Raw genomic sequence first — 17229 nt, forward strand, 5'->3', positions numbered from 1 at the left:
TTTTGCCATTTTTAAATCTAACCCTAAAGCCTGAGCTTAATTGCGTGCCGGTGTCGAGCACCCAACATAGCCGATCTACAAGCTCACAACTGGACTTGTTGATCTGCTATTTTGGGTATGTGACAGCAGAGCACAGCTAAGTATACATCAAGCCTAAATGTACAATTTCGTTTTAAAAATGTTCTTGTGAGGACCAGGAAAACTGTCCTCACAATGTCTATTTCTCAAATTCTACTAGACTTGTGGGACATATGGCCCTCACAAGTATAGTAATACAAGTACACACACACACACACACACACACACACACACACACACACACACAGACACACACACACACACACACACACACACACACACACACACACACACACACACACACACACACACACACAGGTGAACAAGCGGTGCAAGTTAATGGCATCTGGCCATGGCATAGCCTCCCAGGAAATGTAGTACGTAGAGGAAGTGTATTGATCTTTCACACAAACCTCTAGTGGTGTCAGGAGGCTCTCTCAGAGAAATGAGACTGAGGAGATCAATAAAATCATTTGCGTCATTCCTAATACCGACTACACAAACACCTCAACGCTTTCCATTCTTTTCAGGAATGCATTTTCCAATTATTAATTGGGACATTTATTATTATACTATTCATTTAAGGAACCTCTGTCAGTCTGTCAGATCCGCATTTTTCTCCTCAGCGGAATTGACATCCTGGATGTGAATAAATGCTATTTCATGGCAAAGGTATGTTTAAGAACAGGCATAAAGTATATGTAACATAATTATCATGTGTTTACATTAATATATGTCTAGTTTAATGGTTTAACTGGTGAAGTCTGGAGCCACACTTCAGACAGACCTGACAAATCACTACAACAGGCTCCTCTGCTTATTTTCAAGTGGAGTGCCTGTGATCTGCTGATGTTTCCAACAAGCAGTGGTGGAAAAAGTACTCAAATATTTTACTTAAGTAAAAGTATCAATACTGCAATGTAGAAATACTCTGTTACAAGTCAAAGTCCAGAATTCTAAAGGTATAGGTATCAAAATGTACTTAAAGTACCAAAAGTAGAAAGTACTCATTATGTAGAATGTGCCATTTCACAAGCTTTCAAACAATAAAATGTGTAAAGATATTTTAAAAATAGCAGATCTACAAGCTCACAATGCGTCGTGGGCTTGTCAATCAGCTATTTTAAAATGGCCAAAATGTATAGGCTGAGGTGGGTAATGTATGTTTTTTAATAATCAAAATCTACAGAGTAACTAAAGTTTTCACGCGGATGCCACATAGTCGGAGAAAAGGTCTGTCGGATTAACGCATGCCTCCTGTGGAGTAGAAGTAAAAGTCCAGAAACTGTACTTAAGTACAGTACTTGAGTAAATGTACTTAGTTACTTTACACCACTGCCAGCAAGACCATCTGAACTTTTCTGTGACGTTTTATTAATTAATTGAGTGGGAAACGGACAGGTTGAATTCTTGAAAGAATTACCGTAATCATTGCCAGAGTGGCAAAAAAAAAAAGGTTTTCTCAACAAGATGTTGAATGCTTTCGACAAGTCTGTGTATAAAACAACCACTGTTTCACACAATCAGAAGGTGAACAGAAAGTTAACACTGAAATATTACAAAGTAAATTCCTGAGTCATTTAATTACTGTAGGCCTACATAGGCCCCTTGCAGAGCAGATGTAGAATTAAATGAACACTCAGGATACATACAGTGTGAAAAGGCTGGCCGATGGTTTGAAACTCCAACGAGTAGACAAGTCCACCAATGCAGGTTTTTGCATTTTATTTACCTCCCAAAGGGCAGGTTAATTCACAGTGCAGACATGGGCAAAAATAATAGTTCAACATTAAACAACACTGGCCAAAACAAAGCTCCAAATAACTGAGGAATTTACAATAAACACCTAAAGAAATGAAACAGACCAGGGACTTAAGAAACAATAACAGGAAAAACCTTCACCAATTGATATGAAAGGCTCTGGTGGCTCTACCCTAGATGTTATCGCAGTTAGTCAAACCAAACTTACCACCCTACCCTCACCTGTAGCATGCCTTTAACTCTCTTAACTCAAACACGGCTAACTAAGGCCCATGAGTTATTTTACCCAATAACATGATGATTTATTTAAGTTACAAACATGTTCAAGAATGTTTCCCAGGTGCCAATTCATTCTCAGGTTATAATAAAGCCAAAACACGATACCAACATAAACAAACACCCCTCCTCCTATACAATGCTTGGGCCTTTCCAATCAACGGGATTACCATCACTGGAGAGGAGAGACAGGTGACCCCACAAATAATTCCACTTCCCCACACAGTGTCAATCGATAAACATTTAAAACTCTTTCAGTCCTTGTGTGTTGAGAATGTCTTCAGATATACACATGTAAGGAAAACATGCAACGCCACACTACTAAACACCCTTCCCAGCCGGCTTGCTGGTGAATGCATTGGGAAGCAGCTGTGCAGAGTGTGTGTATACAAAGTTCCTCATTACTGTCTATAGGGCATGGGTTGCCATGTGACATACAGTATGTGGGTATAATATTCTACCTGGTGGAGGTCTTTCCCCAGCATAAACTCCTGGAAGTAACCCGGTGCAGCAGAAGACGCTCTGATGGCCTGCCATATCTTGTGCAGTGGGACCTCCTCACCCCCGGCAGCAGCCTGTAGTTCCTGAACACATAAACAACACATAGAGGAAGACCCCTGTTCACTATGCTGCTCACTGCTGACACCTGGGGGCCAGATGTGCTAAGTACATCAGAGGAACATGACGGTCGGCCACAGTTAGTTGAAGATTAGATTCAACTATATATTTTAACATTCGAATAGGACATTGAATTTGATTTGGTGTGAGCATGTGAGACAAAACAGTACAATGCAATGCAACACACACAACAGTGTAAAAATATATATAAAATATTCTCCAACAAAATAAATAAAACACAAGTGACTGGTGCAATTACCACTTAAACCGACCGGGTTCTCCCAAGGGTCTTGGTCCCCTCCTATTTTCCCTCAACACCAAATCTCTCTGGTGAGCTCGTGAGCTTGTAGCTCGCCTCGTACAAGCTCATAACTTGTAGATCTGCTGTCTTCACCGAATATTCGCCTATTCCCAGAATAGAGATGCTAAGGTTCAGAAAACAAAAGTTAAGTTAATGTTCTGAACTGATGATGGAAAGTTAAGGGCCCTCCACTGCCTCAGGATATGTGCTGTTACAGAAACTAGATCTGCTCTAAATACTTTATAACCTTTTTCCTGAAGAAGTGGGACAAAAAGTGCACTGGCTGGGTGAGAGGGGTCCCTGATTATTTTCAGACTCATCCTTAGAATACCAGGTGTTAACCTAAATGAATGATATATATCACAGATTATTGGCAGATCCTAACCAATGATTTTTGATGCTGCCTTTACTACCTTATTTAGCTCCTTCCTGTCATCAGCATTTAGGACAAGAAGAAAAAGATCATGTCACAAAGTGCTTCTCAGGGACAGAATGAAATCACATTTAAAAAGTGTTAAATAAGTCTAATAACATAGAGATAAACACATGAAATGACAAGAGCATCATATTTATGCTAGGACTTACTTTAGGACACTTTGGATCCAGGGCACTCTCAACTATAAGCCTCTCGGTTCTCACCCATTCTCTACCTGGGAAAAATACAAAGATAAAGACTGACTGACTTTACTGTTGTAGAAGGTGTGGTTCCAGCTCATCTTGACCCACAATGACATTCTGACAGACAGGCAGGCAGGCAGGCAGGCAGGCAGGCAGGCAGGCAGGCAGGCAGACAGACAGACAGACAGACAGACAGACAGACAGACAGACAGACAGACAGACAGACAGACAGACAGACAGACAGACAGACAGACAGACAGATCAGCTTAAAGAGCGATGACCGTCCACACTAAGAACAATAACTATTAACAACAACTATAAATGGTGTTACAAATTGTTCTAACTCCAGTGGATGGCTGAGTCCATATCATATCAGATCTATAACAACAACAGTGGCAAACAAGTGTGATGTTTTTTGTTTGTTTGATGGTGATTGTTTTGGATCACCTTCAGAGGAATTTGATGATCAAAACACTGACAGTCAAAATCCATCCAAATGTATAGGGCGTCACATTCAACACATCATATTCAACATGTTTACAGAACATTATCATTTATCAGTGTGGATGCTCATATCATTATTGTTATGATCATCTTTATACAGTTATCATTCTTGGTAAGGACAGCCATTTACACAGCTGCCTGAGCTGATGTTAGACTGTTCTACATTTCAAATCTCAGCTCATTTTCCAAACCTTAAATTATTTTTCTGTATTCGAAGATTATATCGTGTTGTGTTCAGTACAGGTGGTGACTATGTTCTACACACTTTAGATAGTTCGTATTTCTTCATAACAAAAATCTCTAAATATTTACAATAACATGTGGGACTGAACTGATACTTTTAATGCATTTTCCCAAATTCTATTTCAGGACCTGGAAACGATGAAGGTCATCATACTTTTCAAGACTGTGATGCTTATGAAGTGCTCTAGTTAGTTAGTTAGCTATGATATGGATGAGGAACATACCAGACACATGGTCCTGTTGTCTACACTCATCTGGATGAGGACATGCCAGATACATGGCGTGTCAACGTGCAGATTGTGAAACTAAAACACTATGGACATTTCTCAGCCTCTGTGTGAGTCTTTTGAACATCTGGCCTACTTTCTCTCTTTGAGACAGCAACAGTTTCTTGCCCCCCTAGGGGTCCCGGACCCCCTGTTGAAGACCCCTGCACTAGGTAGGCACAATACAGTGTGTATTTGTTGAGTATACACAGGTTACTGTGTATGTATAGGCACCAAAACTAACTGCAGCATCCATTGTGATGTTTTGTGTTGTTGTATTGTCTATTGATTGACTCAACCTGTCAGGCAGCAACTGAAATGTTTACCAACAAGAACGGTGACAGGCTGCACTAACATGGTAGATAACTAGCCTCCAGGTAGTCTGAACGAAAAAATAGCTATATTGCTATCTCTGGGGTTGCAAACCCTGGAGGCTTCAGTCAGCAGCTGTCATAGTGTACAACAGTGGTGTAAAGTAACTAAGTAAATTTACTCAAGTACTGTACTTAAGTACAATTTTGAGGTACTTTTACGTTACTTGAGTATTTCTAATTGTCAATACTTCTACTCCACTAACGATGATGTCACTGGTAGACGGGTTTCTGGACTGTCCACAGCCCTCCTATGAGACACAGACCTAGTAGGATTTTTTTAAATCATTTTATCATGAGCATTAGTGAGGACCTATTATATGAATAATAATAATAATAATAACTTGGATTTATATAGCGCCTTTCAGAAACCCAAGGACGCTTTACAGTACACAAAATAACAAATTAATTGCCAAAAGCCTGGGTAAATAAGTGTCTCTTCAGTGCGGACCTATGAAGATAGGTTGAAAATGGGTGAAGTCGTCCTTTAAGACCTGGAACTGTCTCATTTTTAGATTTGAGCTAAAAAGCATTATTTTACACTTTGGGCTATTCAAAAAGAGCAGATCTACCAGCTCATAGTGCGGCACCGAGTGCCACGCTACGAGCTTGTAGATCTGCTATTTTTGAAAAATCGTGAAAATGTGTGCAAATCTTTGAATATATATATATTTTAAAGCGAACATTTTCAACTAAAATCTTTGCTTCTGGGGGTCCCTGGAACAAAATATTTTGATGGGGGTCCGCGGCCAAATACATATCATTTTGGGGGTCCTTGACATGAAAAAGATTGAGCACCACTGATATAGAAACAAACGTTTTTCAGAAAACTGTTGAGATTTAGGAGATGTAGAATCGGCTTCAGGTCTCATTGGGTTAAGGCCAATGGGGGTACATGGGTACCCGTACCTGACGTTGGGGCGTCATGTCCGCTTGCCGAAATGCACCTTTCTGATTAGTTGGGAGCATGAAGGGGTGTGAATGAGGTACCATGCTGGTCTTCTAGGTACATTACATGTGCTGAGAAGAAGAACTTTCCTTTTCACCCGCAGACACAGACAGACAGCAGGTCAGCGGCCCCTGCAGAGATCAGAGGTAAACACCAAGTAAAGCGATTTTAAGTCTTGTTTTGTCTCGTTTAAAAGGCATTTCTGTGGACCTATCAGTCCACTAATGATTGATTTAAGACATTTTCCTTAGTTACGTTACGTGACGTCTTGTTTTGTGTTGTTTTCAATGCATTTGCATCTTGAGTCCACTAATGGACGTTTTGATTGTTTTAGGATCTGTTCCTCGTTGTTTATAGGTCTTGTTTTGTGTTGTTTTCAATGCATTTACATGGATTCTGAGTCCGATAACGAGTTTGATTTATTGCATTGTTAAAATGCACACGTTAAAAAACGGTCAGTCGTTAAATGGTGTCTGTCTTCTTCTGCAATGCAATGCAGAGCAGGCCTGGCCCTGCTTACATTAGGCATATCATATAGTGGTGGAAAAAGTCAAATCTTTCAGTGAAAGTATCGATACTGCAATTTAGAAATACTCTGTTACAAGTACAAGTTTGGCATTCAAAATGTACTTGAGTAAAAGTGCTAAAGTATCGACATCAAAATATAAGTTTTTCAAGTGTAAAAAATGTACGATCCGTGTAGAGCCGATCTATAAGCTCACAAGCGCTGCATCGCCAGGCATTGTGAGCTTGTAGATCGGCTATTTTCAAATGGCCGAAATGGGCTGAAAGTGGTTAATGTATGTTTTCTGATAATAATACAAATCTACAAAGTAAATAACTAGTAACTAAAGTTTTCAAATAATTGTAGTGGAGTAAAAAGTAGGTTTATACAATAATTGCCTCTGAGATGTAGTGGAGATGAAGTAAAAGTACAGAAAATTGGAAATACGCCATGCAGTGAAGTAAAAATACCTCAAAATTGTACTTAAGTACAGTACTTGAGTAAATGTACTTAGTTACTTTACACCACTTCATAGATTAGGCATATCATGACACATAGGTCTACTTCGTAATCCACGTTGTATGTGTTGTGTTTTGCGTGCAATTAATGCTTATTATTATTATTATTATTATTATTATTATTATTATCATTATTATTATTAGGCTATTATTGCTGTGGTCATGCTTTGAATTTACTTTTTTTGCCCTCACTGCTTGCTATCCCTAAACAGTGGTGTAAAGTAACTAAGTACATTTACTAAAGTACTGTACTTTAGTAAATGTAGTATTTCCAATTTTCAGTACGTTTACTTCTACTCAACTACATCTCAGAGACAAATATTGTTATTTTTACTCCACTACAATTATTTGAAAACTTTAGTAACTAGTTACTTTGTATTATTAACAAACATTAACCATTTCAGCCCAATATACATTTTCTAACTTTAATTACTAGTTACTTTGTAGATTTAGATTGTTACAAAACATACATTAACCACTTCCCTATACAGTACATTTTGGCCATTTGAAAATAGCCGATCTACAAGCTCACAATGTGTCGCGATGTGATGCATTCTGAGCTTGTAGATCTGCTATTTTCTAAATATTCTTATATATTTTACACATTTGAAAAGTTGTGAAATGGGACATTCTGCATAATGAGTACTTTCTACTTTTGGTGCTTTAAATACATTTCTATACCAATACTTTTGTACTTTTACTCAAGTAAATTTAGGAATTCTGGACTTTTTGTACTACTGTCCCTTAATTGTTTGTTTTATGTTACACCCTATACTAGATTTGCTTGAATTATAGGCCCAGGCCCGTCATGGATTTCCATAATGATGAATCCGCTGCTACCTACACAATACTATCAGAAATAGGCAGAGGTGCTTATGGAAAAGTGTACAAGGCCAGAGAGGATGCGGGGGACCAGCGCTTCATCGCGGTGAAGAAGTTGAACTTCCATGGAGACCCCGCGGGAGGTATTCCTCTTATCATGCTCCGCGAGGTGGCACTCTTGCGTAGACTCGAGCACCTCAAACACCCCAACATAGTGAAGTAAGTGTATTTTCAGCATTATTATTTATTGCCCAACTCTGAATGGATGTTGAATTTGGATTGATTCGCATTGTTGTTTGTGTGTTTGTTTGTTTTGTTATGACAGTGGTTCTCAACCTTTGGGTCGGGGTCCACACATGATCTTTTGGGGGGGTCCCCAAGATGACAGTGAAGAGACAATTTAAGGACTTTTAACACCTTTTTAATACCCCCCCCCCCAAAAAAAAAAAGAAAGAAAAGAAAAAGACCATTACAGCATCAAAAGTAATCAACAAACTATACTATAAAAACTGGTCAAACATTGGCCAAATTGTCAAATAATATAAGAAAGAGGCAACATTTTTGAAAATAGACGATCTACAATCTCACAACGCCTCGCAACGCGTTGTGAGCTTGTAGATCGGCTAAAAACTAAATTGAATGCCTCAACTCCTACATTCCAAGTGCTTATCAGGGTCGGGGTCCCCAGTTCAAATATGATTTGGGGGGTCATATCCTTAAAAGGTTGAGAACCACTGTGTTATGGCATGAACTTTGTTTTGCTCTGCAGATTGTTTGGTGTATATGCTGGATACAATAGAGGGAGCCTGGAACTTTCCCTGATCTTTGAATACATTGACCAGGATATGGCTGCATACATCTCCAAGGTTCCCACTTGTGGTCTAGGCCTTGGAAAAATTAAGGTGAACATGACACTTATTTCAACTTCCCATGTCCTCGCAAAATCACTTAAATGCCATTTCATATACATTATATTATACATTATATTGAATTCTATGTCATTTTCATGTTTGATGGTAAATGCCCTCAGGGTAGAGTCACGTCTTAAGGAAGTAGTGCTGTAGTACTAAACAGGCCTTAACCCACTAAGAACTGAGGCCGATTCTACAAATGTCTTCTAAATCCGAACAGTTTTCTGAAAAACATATTTTGCTATATGTCAAGGACCCCCAAAATTATATGTATTTGGCCGCCGACCCCATCTCAAAATATTTTGTTCCAGGGACCCCCTGAAGCAAAGATTTGAGTTGAAAATGTTTTTCTAAAATAGAAGATCTACAAGCTCGTAGCGCGATTATGCTTTTTAGCTCAAATCTAAAATGACACAGATGCTTTCCCGGTTTTAATGGGTTGATATCGCTGTGTGATGGTCGCGGTCTCAACTGCAATTTTACCATCCATCCATCCATCCATCCATCCACCCACCCAACCCCGGCCTTCATGCTACTTCCTGTCTGTATAGGAACTTATGGTGCAGCTGCTTCATGGGTTGGACTTCCTGCACACCAACGACGTGGTGCACCGTGACCTGAAGCCAGAGAACATCCTTGTCAGCAGCAGCGGAGAAGTCAAGATTGCTGACTTTGGATTGGCACGTATCTACCACTACAGCCATCACATGTCTCCACAGGTAAATGAAGCACCTCATGTCAGTTGTTATGCTCGCTGTCACCTAAAGCGGTGGTTCTCAAACTTTTTTGTGTCAAGGACCCCCAACTTGACACTTATTACCCCACGGACCCCCATTTGAAAAGATAAGCCAGGGACCCCAATAAGAGAAGGTTTTTACGGCTCTTTAGCAGTGATTCTCAACCATTTTAATTTCAAGGACCCCCAGTTTGACATGCATTAGGCTACGGACCCCCATTTAATGGCATTATACCTCTGGGACCCCAATTCATATTGTAAAACGGGTCCATTTGGTTCCATTTGCACACTCTCAGAGTTACAGACCCATAAGGGTCCATCTGGTTCCTGTCCATCATTTAGCTGGGGACCCCCTGGAACCCCCTCAAGTACCCCTGGGGGTCCCCGGACCCCACTTTGAGAACCAACGACCTAAAGCAGTGGTGCCCTTTTCATTTCAAGGGTCCCCGTGATGCTGAGTGTACAAACGTGTACACACTCAGAGTTGCAGACCTCCAAGGGTCCATTTGGAATCACTGCAAGAAACACTTTGAGAACCACTGATGTAAAGCACAAACATGAAATCGTTTAATAATCGATGTTGAGCGGAACTGACATTCCTGAAACCGGTGTAAACTTAATAACATAATTGTTAATTAATATAACAATCCGATCAAAAGCTCTTCGTAGTCTTTGTTATATGTATTACTACGTATTGTGCATGTCCAGAAATGATTTGACCTTACTTCTAAAAAGGATAAATGCACTTTTTTGTACTGTTCCTTTTCTTCAGTGCAAGCCCAGACTAAAGACTCAGCTTCCAGGCTGCCCATCAGTTGTTACATTTTAATAATAGCTCATGCTCTTCAGCAGCTATATAGTTTAAGTTGAAATGTATTATGTGTAAAATCAATTTTCCGTATTTTCTATATTGCTGCTAATGGCTACTTAATGCTTGTTAATTCAAGCAGTCAAATATATATCATGAACTCTCTTTTTTTTAATTAATTATAAAGTGCTTTAACGATGTGTGTTTAATAATTCTCCTTCAAACATAATGTGTTAGCATCCAATAACATTTGTAAACCAGCCTAAATAAATGCTAGCCTGGCCAAAATATTGTGTGAATGTTGAAACAGAACATAACTACTTATGCAGTGCATTACAACTTTAAAACGGTGCTGCCTATAATACAAAAATAAGGTTTCACAGCTGTAAGACAACGCTACTTCAGAGTACAATTAAAAAGACCTCTGTTTTAATTTAACTCAGAGAGAATACAAATGTAACCAAATGGACCCACTTCATCGGCCAGGAGACGTAAAATGTTATTTGGGGGTGTAGAACGGCGTTAACATCACAGAGACGATTTGACTGATTGTCTGCCTTGAAAATCCTTTTTAGTAGGGGCTGCTAAGTGAAAAATCGTTACGCGGCGGATAAAAGCATGAAATTTGATACAGATGTCCCTTGGGTCATCCTAAAACATCCTAGAAGGGGTGCCCAAAAAAATCTTAAACAGGAAGTGAGTTATGGACAAAATCCAAAATGGCCACCTAAACTGTTGACCGTTGACTCAAAAGACACCAAAAGAATCTCCAAAAAGCTTAAAATTTGGCACACATGTCCCTTAGGTCATCCTAAGACATCCTAGAAGGGGTGCCCAAAAAAATCTGAAACAGGAAGTGAGTTATTGACCAAATTGAAAATGGCCGCCTAGTGTTGTCGATTTACTCAAAAGACAACTAAATAATCTCCAAAAAGCATAACATTTGGCACACATGTCCCTTGGGTCATCCTAAGACATCCTAGAAGGGGTGCCCAAAAAAGTCTTCAACAGGAAGTGAGTTATTGCCAAAATTGAAAATGGCCGCCTACAGTGTTGGCGATTGGCTCAAAAAGCCTATAGAATCTCCAAAAAGCATACAAATTGGCATATATGTCCCTTGGGTCATCCTAACACATCCTAGAAGGGGTGCTCAAAATAATCTGAAACAGGAAGTGAGTTATTGACTAAATTGAAAATGGCCGCCTACAGTGTGAAAGATGATGCAAGATACCTAAAGAATCTCATAAAAGCATGAAATGTGGTACAAATGTCCCTTGGGGGATCTGAACGCATTCTACAAGGGGTGCCCAAAGAGGTTTTAAACAGGAAGTGACCGCCTAAAGCAATTGACACAAAAGAAAACATAAAGGGACGTCATAAAAGTGTACCATTTGGTACGTACATTGAGTGCTTCTTAATATATCCTAGAAGGGGTTATTTATTTGTTTGTTTGCTTGTTTATTAAACTTTTTAGGAAGGGACCATGTTGAAGAAATTCTAAATGGCTGTTTAAACAGTTGACCACGGCAGTCTGCATATTATGCAAACTCTACTTTCTGTTTTCATTTCTACATCAACCTTCTGTTTTCATTTCTACATCATCTTATCTATTTTACTTTCTGCATATTTTATTTTACTCTTTGAATCTTCTTTATTTATCTAACTCTCTGCATATTCGTATTTATTTTACTCTGCATCTTATCTTACTCTGCATATTCTTAATTTTACTCTCTGCATCTTATTTATTTTGCACTCTACATCTTCTTGCTGGTTTTACACTCTATCTTCTCATGTATTTTCTTCTTGATCATTACTGTTTTTTGTGATTAGTGTTTAGTAACTACATGTATTCATGTGTGCCATTTCGCAATTACCAGCACATTGGCATAATGCTCTGCAAGGTAACCCTGCATCTCAACCCGGCATCTACACTTTCTCGAACAGAAGGGCTCAGCTTTGCAGCCACACTTGAGTTCTCTACAAACTTTGGCAGCCTCTGGCAAGAGTGTCCATAAAGGTGTCCACGAATCAGCGACTTTAATCCATCCATATTTGTCAGGAGATGGTAGAGATTGCATAGCTTTCAGGCTTCTGGACCAAATGCCAGATTGGCAAACTGCTCGATTTGAATGTTGTAGCAGTGCAGCCCGTGGGGGAGGAGTGTTTTCCATTGAGAGACTATTAAGACCTTTTTTGGGCACCCCTTAAGATGCATTCAGATCACCCAAGGGACATTTGTACCAAATGTCATGCTTTTATGAGATTATTTTTTATGAGTGTCTTTTGCATCATCTGTCAACACTGTACACGGCCATTTTCAATTTAGTCAATAACTCACTTCCTGTTTCAGATCATTTCAGGCACCCCTTCTAGGATGTCTTAGGATGACCCAAGAGACATGTATGCCAAATTGTATGCTTTTATGAGATTCTTTAGTTGTTTTTTGAGTCAATCGACAACACTAGGCGGCCATTTTCAATTGTGTCAATAACTCACTTCCTGTTTCAGATTCCATTGGGCACCCCTTCTAGGATGTCTTAGGATGACCTAAGGGACATGTGTGCCAAATTTTATGCTTTTTGGAGATTCTTTTGGTGTCTTTTGAGTCAACGGTCAACAGTTTAGGTGGCCATTTTGAATTTTGTCCATAACTCACTTCCTGTTTAAGATTTTTTTGGGCACCCCTTCTAGGATGTTTTAGGATGACCCAAGGGACATCTGTATCAAATTTGGTGCTTTTATCCGCCGCGTAACGATTTGGCCATTTTTTGTGGTTAGCAGCCCCTACTATTTTCAAAACTTTATGAGTTGATGTCAGCCTCCCTCAGCCCCTTAGAGGGAGCGGAGCGTCATTAGCGTTAGACTGTAGCTAATGTAGCATCACAGACAGTTGAATGCAATGCTGCCAATGCCATCGGAAGTCATAGGAAAATAAATGTTGATAGGCTATAATCAATTATGCCTCATTGTTACGACCCGGCCTAGGGGAGCCTATGGTCGCAACACAAAATGGACTCCCTCCTTCCCAGTCCCCAAACAGCCAGACAACACATGTTCAAAATCCCAAGCAATATGGATTTATTTATTTACTAATTTAAGATAAAAGTCATGACACGATATATACATATTACCTCAGGGTGGGATCTACAAAACAACTGCAAACACATAAAAGATTCCTCACCCCTACACACAAATCTCTAACACATAAACATTAACAAAATACAGCACACTGGTGTTTGGAGGCTGGCTAGGAGAAAGACATCTGAACTTCTGGAAGCAGGAAGCTTTATAGTGACGCCCAAGAAGATGGGAGCCAATCACCTGCGAGAATCTACATACTAGTTAGCCAATCACACTCAGCCACCATTCACACCAGCTGGTACCCAAATCACTCACTCCTCACCACACACACACACACACACACACACACACACACACACACACACACACACACACACACACACACACACAAGGGGGAAAACACAGGAAAATACACAATATGACCCTAGGGTCATAACACTCATCACTGCATTGATGCAAAATGACGCAATGCATCTTCATCTCTGATTTGCGGGCATGTGGAGGTGCTCAATAGGGTTTAGGGATATGTGTCTTAAGTCTGTGGTATCTACATGCGTGTGTCTTTAACTGAACTTACCTTTGGCACTCCATACTAAGAAATGCATGTAAGTGGGAAAGATTAACCAATGTTGATTCCTTTCCTGATAAAGCCTTTATTTCAGAACATGATTATTGATGGAGATCTAATAATGCTATTATCTTATTGTTTTCACACATTGAATTGTTCTCAAGCTTTGCTTATTGCAGTTGATAGTATACTGTCTATAGACCAAATCATCATGACATCACCACATTCAAAAATGTCTTTCTGGGTAGATAACGCAGACAGTGGCGCATTGTAGCAGTATTACTAATTAACATTATTTCTGGGAGAACAGCACACTTATGATATTGTTATTGACTATTATAAATGTATTATTTTGTTCTAAATACCCACAGGTTGACAAGCTAGACATAGCCAATGTTCTGGACATTTTGTTTTATATTGTGTAGATATCCATAGACATTCTATCCGGAAACACCGCTGTAAATGTTGATGTCTAAATGTGTAATGTCTTATTTGATCACTTTTTTCATTCCTCCCACACATTCGTGATTCCTGTCACTGTTTGCAGGTGGTGACACTGTGGTACCGGGCTCCTGAGGTCCTGCTCGGTACTGTTTACATGTACTCAGTTGACATGTGGAGTGCTGGCTGCATCCTTGCCGAGCTCTTCCTCTTGAGGTACTGTATGAGCAGTTGGCTTGTAGGGGATGTTTCCTGATAGGGCTGTGCGTATTGACAAGAAATGACGTTGTGATTTCTCTTTCTGAATGTGGTGATCGGTGGTGATGAATGAATCACTATACATTTTTTAATATATCTCACACACGCACACACACGCACACGCGCGCACACACACACACACACACACACACACACACACACACACACACACACACACACACACACACACACACACACACACACACACACACACACACACACACACACACACACACACACACACCTTAATGCATATTTGTATTTGTATAAACAAATGAGTATTTTGCTGTATATGAGCAGTAAATACAGATATGTAGATATGTATATGTTGAGCCTTGTTCTAGAAGTGTTATAAGCTGAAAATACCATGTGAGCAATTCTTCATTCCACAGCCCACTGTTCCGAGGATACTCAGAGGCTCAGCAGCTCCACAAAATCTTTGAGTGAGTTTTGTTTTGTTCCTCCTGGCATCATATTTGTGATCAGTTTTGATATTATTTTTGTTGGTTACCTACCAGTTGGCTCAAAATTATTCCATTAATTGATTGATTGATTTATTGATTGAATACGTCAGAAAAAGCTACAGTCAGACATTTAGGCTAAAAGGTCCCTGCGGACTTGTTTCCATTGTGGCCCTATGTATTCAATTCATCAATATAGCATAAAAACACAATAATACATGTCATCAACAAATACAAAACACTATACTGTATGTACAAAGGAGAAAATGGAAAAACGTCAGCAGTGAATGACACCTCCTTTCTATGGGAAAATTGCATTTACCATCTGATTGACTTGGCCAGCCAGTCATCAGTAATATAATTGACCCTTTTCAAGTCCGACCTGTGATTGTGCCCCTCTTAGCACCCATCGGTTGCTGTTTCTTGGTTGGACAAAAATCCTTTCTCTCCATCCACTACCACTGAAATAACAGCTTTTTCAGTTGCTTCGTATTGATATTCAGTGTATTCAATTCTTATTTTAAACTTGGTCTCAGTAAAAAGGGAACATCTCAGGTGCAGTGTAGTGACTGGGAATAGATAATGTTTTAAAATGTTTTAGCAAATTCCTCATAAACAACCACAAGGCGGAACCAGGCTGGAACCAGGCAGAAAGAGCCTGCTGGTTAGTCAGTCAGGGACCAATCAGAAAGCTCACAATTGGAATCCAAAGCAACACAACTTTTATGATTTCTCTCTTTTTTTTTCTGTACTGCGATTGTTCTTTAAAATGTCAACAAACATATGACTACAGGCTCTTCCTATACCTTGCCAACTTCCGATACCAATGCTAGAGATTCAAATAGTATTAGCTAAGTCTAAGTGAGCATAACAAGCTAGCTAAGAATGCCTCTATCCATTATCCAGCAGTACATGGCAACACTGTACTTGTGGTACTGTATGTGGATATGGAGGTTGAGTTGATCCCTGACTTGTGTTTGACAGGGCGATTGGCTTGCCAAGTGCAGAGGATTGGCCCACGGAGAGCCCAATCCCCTTCTCTCCTACCTGGGGACCAGAGTTGCCCGGCGCTGGGCTGCTGCCCGACCTTGGCGAAGAGGGGAATGACCTTCTAACTGTGAGTATGACTTTCAGTGAAGTTGGTATCTGCCATGCTGTCTTGAATATTTTAACCCATTAAGGCCTGAGGTTCCGATTCTACAAAATGTCTTCTAAATCAGTTCTAAAACAGTTTTCTGAAAAAAACATATGTTTCTAAGTGGTTCTCAAACTTTTTCATGTCAAGGTCAGGACCCCCAAAATGATATGTATTTGACCGCGGACCCCCATCTCAAAATATGTGTTCCAGGGACCCCCAGAAGCAAAGATTTGAGTTACAAATGTTCGCTTTAAAACAACATATATTCAAAGATTAGCACGTATTTTCAGGATTTTTCAAAAATAGCAGATCTACAAGCTCATAGCGCGGCACTCGGTGCCGCGCTATGAGCTTGTATATCTGCTATTTTTGAATAGCCAAAGTGTAAAACAATGCTTTTTTTTTTAGCTCAAATCAAAAAGTGACACAGATGCGTTCCAGGTCTCAATGGGTTAAAATGTGTAGTCTTGAACTGATCACTATGTATTTTCTTTATTTGTAGCAATGTCTGGCATTCAAACCCGCCAATCGCATCTCTGCCTCGGGAGCCCTGGAACATCCTTTCCTTAATGAGAGCCCTGGATCCCCCGCACCACCACAGGAACCCTAGCGTCACTGTTCCTGGGCAGACATTCAGCGAAAATACCCCATCTACAAGCAATGACGCAATGGGACACGTTGTGAGCTTGTAGTTCACTTATTTTCAGCGAAGAGTTTTTGGTGAGTGGAAAAGGAGCAGGCCTAGGATTGAAGTAGGTTACTGCAGGTTAACGACAGTGCTGCTATATGTGCAAGGGTTGTTTATGTTGTTTCACCAATGCACTTTAGGTCAATTGCACTTTTGGTTTGTTCATAGTGTTGTCCTGCACTTTAGTTTGGTTTTGTTCCTAATTTGTAATTTGTTCCAAATTGGTCATCCTTTTCTTTTTTGTAAATATAAGAACAATGTTTACATCTTTGTTAACCAGTTTGATGTTTTGTGTTTGCATGATTAGCA

At 39.8% G+C, this 17229-nt stretch overlaps 1 protein-coding gene across 1 annotated transcript; it reads left to right on the plus strand.

Annotated features, from left to right (window-relative positions):
• Nucleotides 1-7816: 7816 nt before the first annotated feature.
• LOC311039619 (cyclin-dependent kinase 4-like) lies at nucleotides 7817-16842 on the plus strand (the record flags this gene model as incomplete). The annotated part of the gene is made up of 7 exons (XM_084049556.1): nucleotides 7817-8049; nucleotides 8600-8732; nucleotides 9293-9460; nucleotides 14482-14591; nucleotides 15026-15076; nucleotides 16079-16211; nucleotides 16735-16842. 7 exons carry the CDS (start codon nucleotides 7817-7819, stop codon nucleotides 16840-16842), a joined length of 936 nt encoding a protein of 311 aa, XP_083905682.1.
• Nucleotides 16843-17229: the final 387 nt, after the last annotated feature.

This window comes from Gymnoscopelus microlampas (genome assembly GCF_963454915.1).
Source record: "Gymnoscopelus microlampas genome assembly, chromosome: 23".
NCBI lineage: Eukaryota > Metazoa > Chordata > Actinopteri > Myctophiformes > Myctophidae > Gymnoscopelus > Gymnoscopelus microlampas.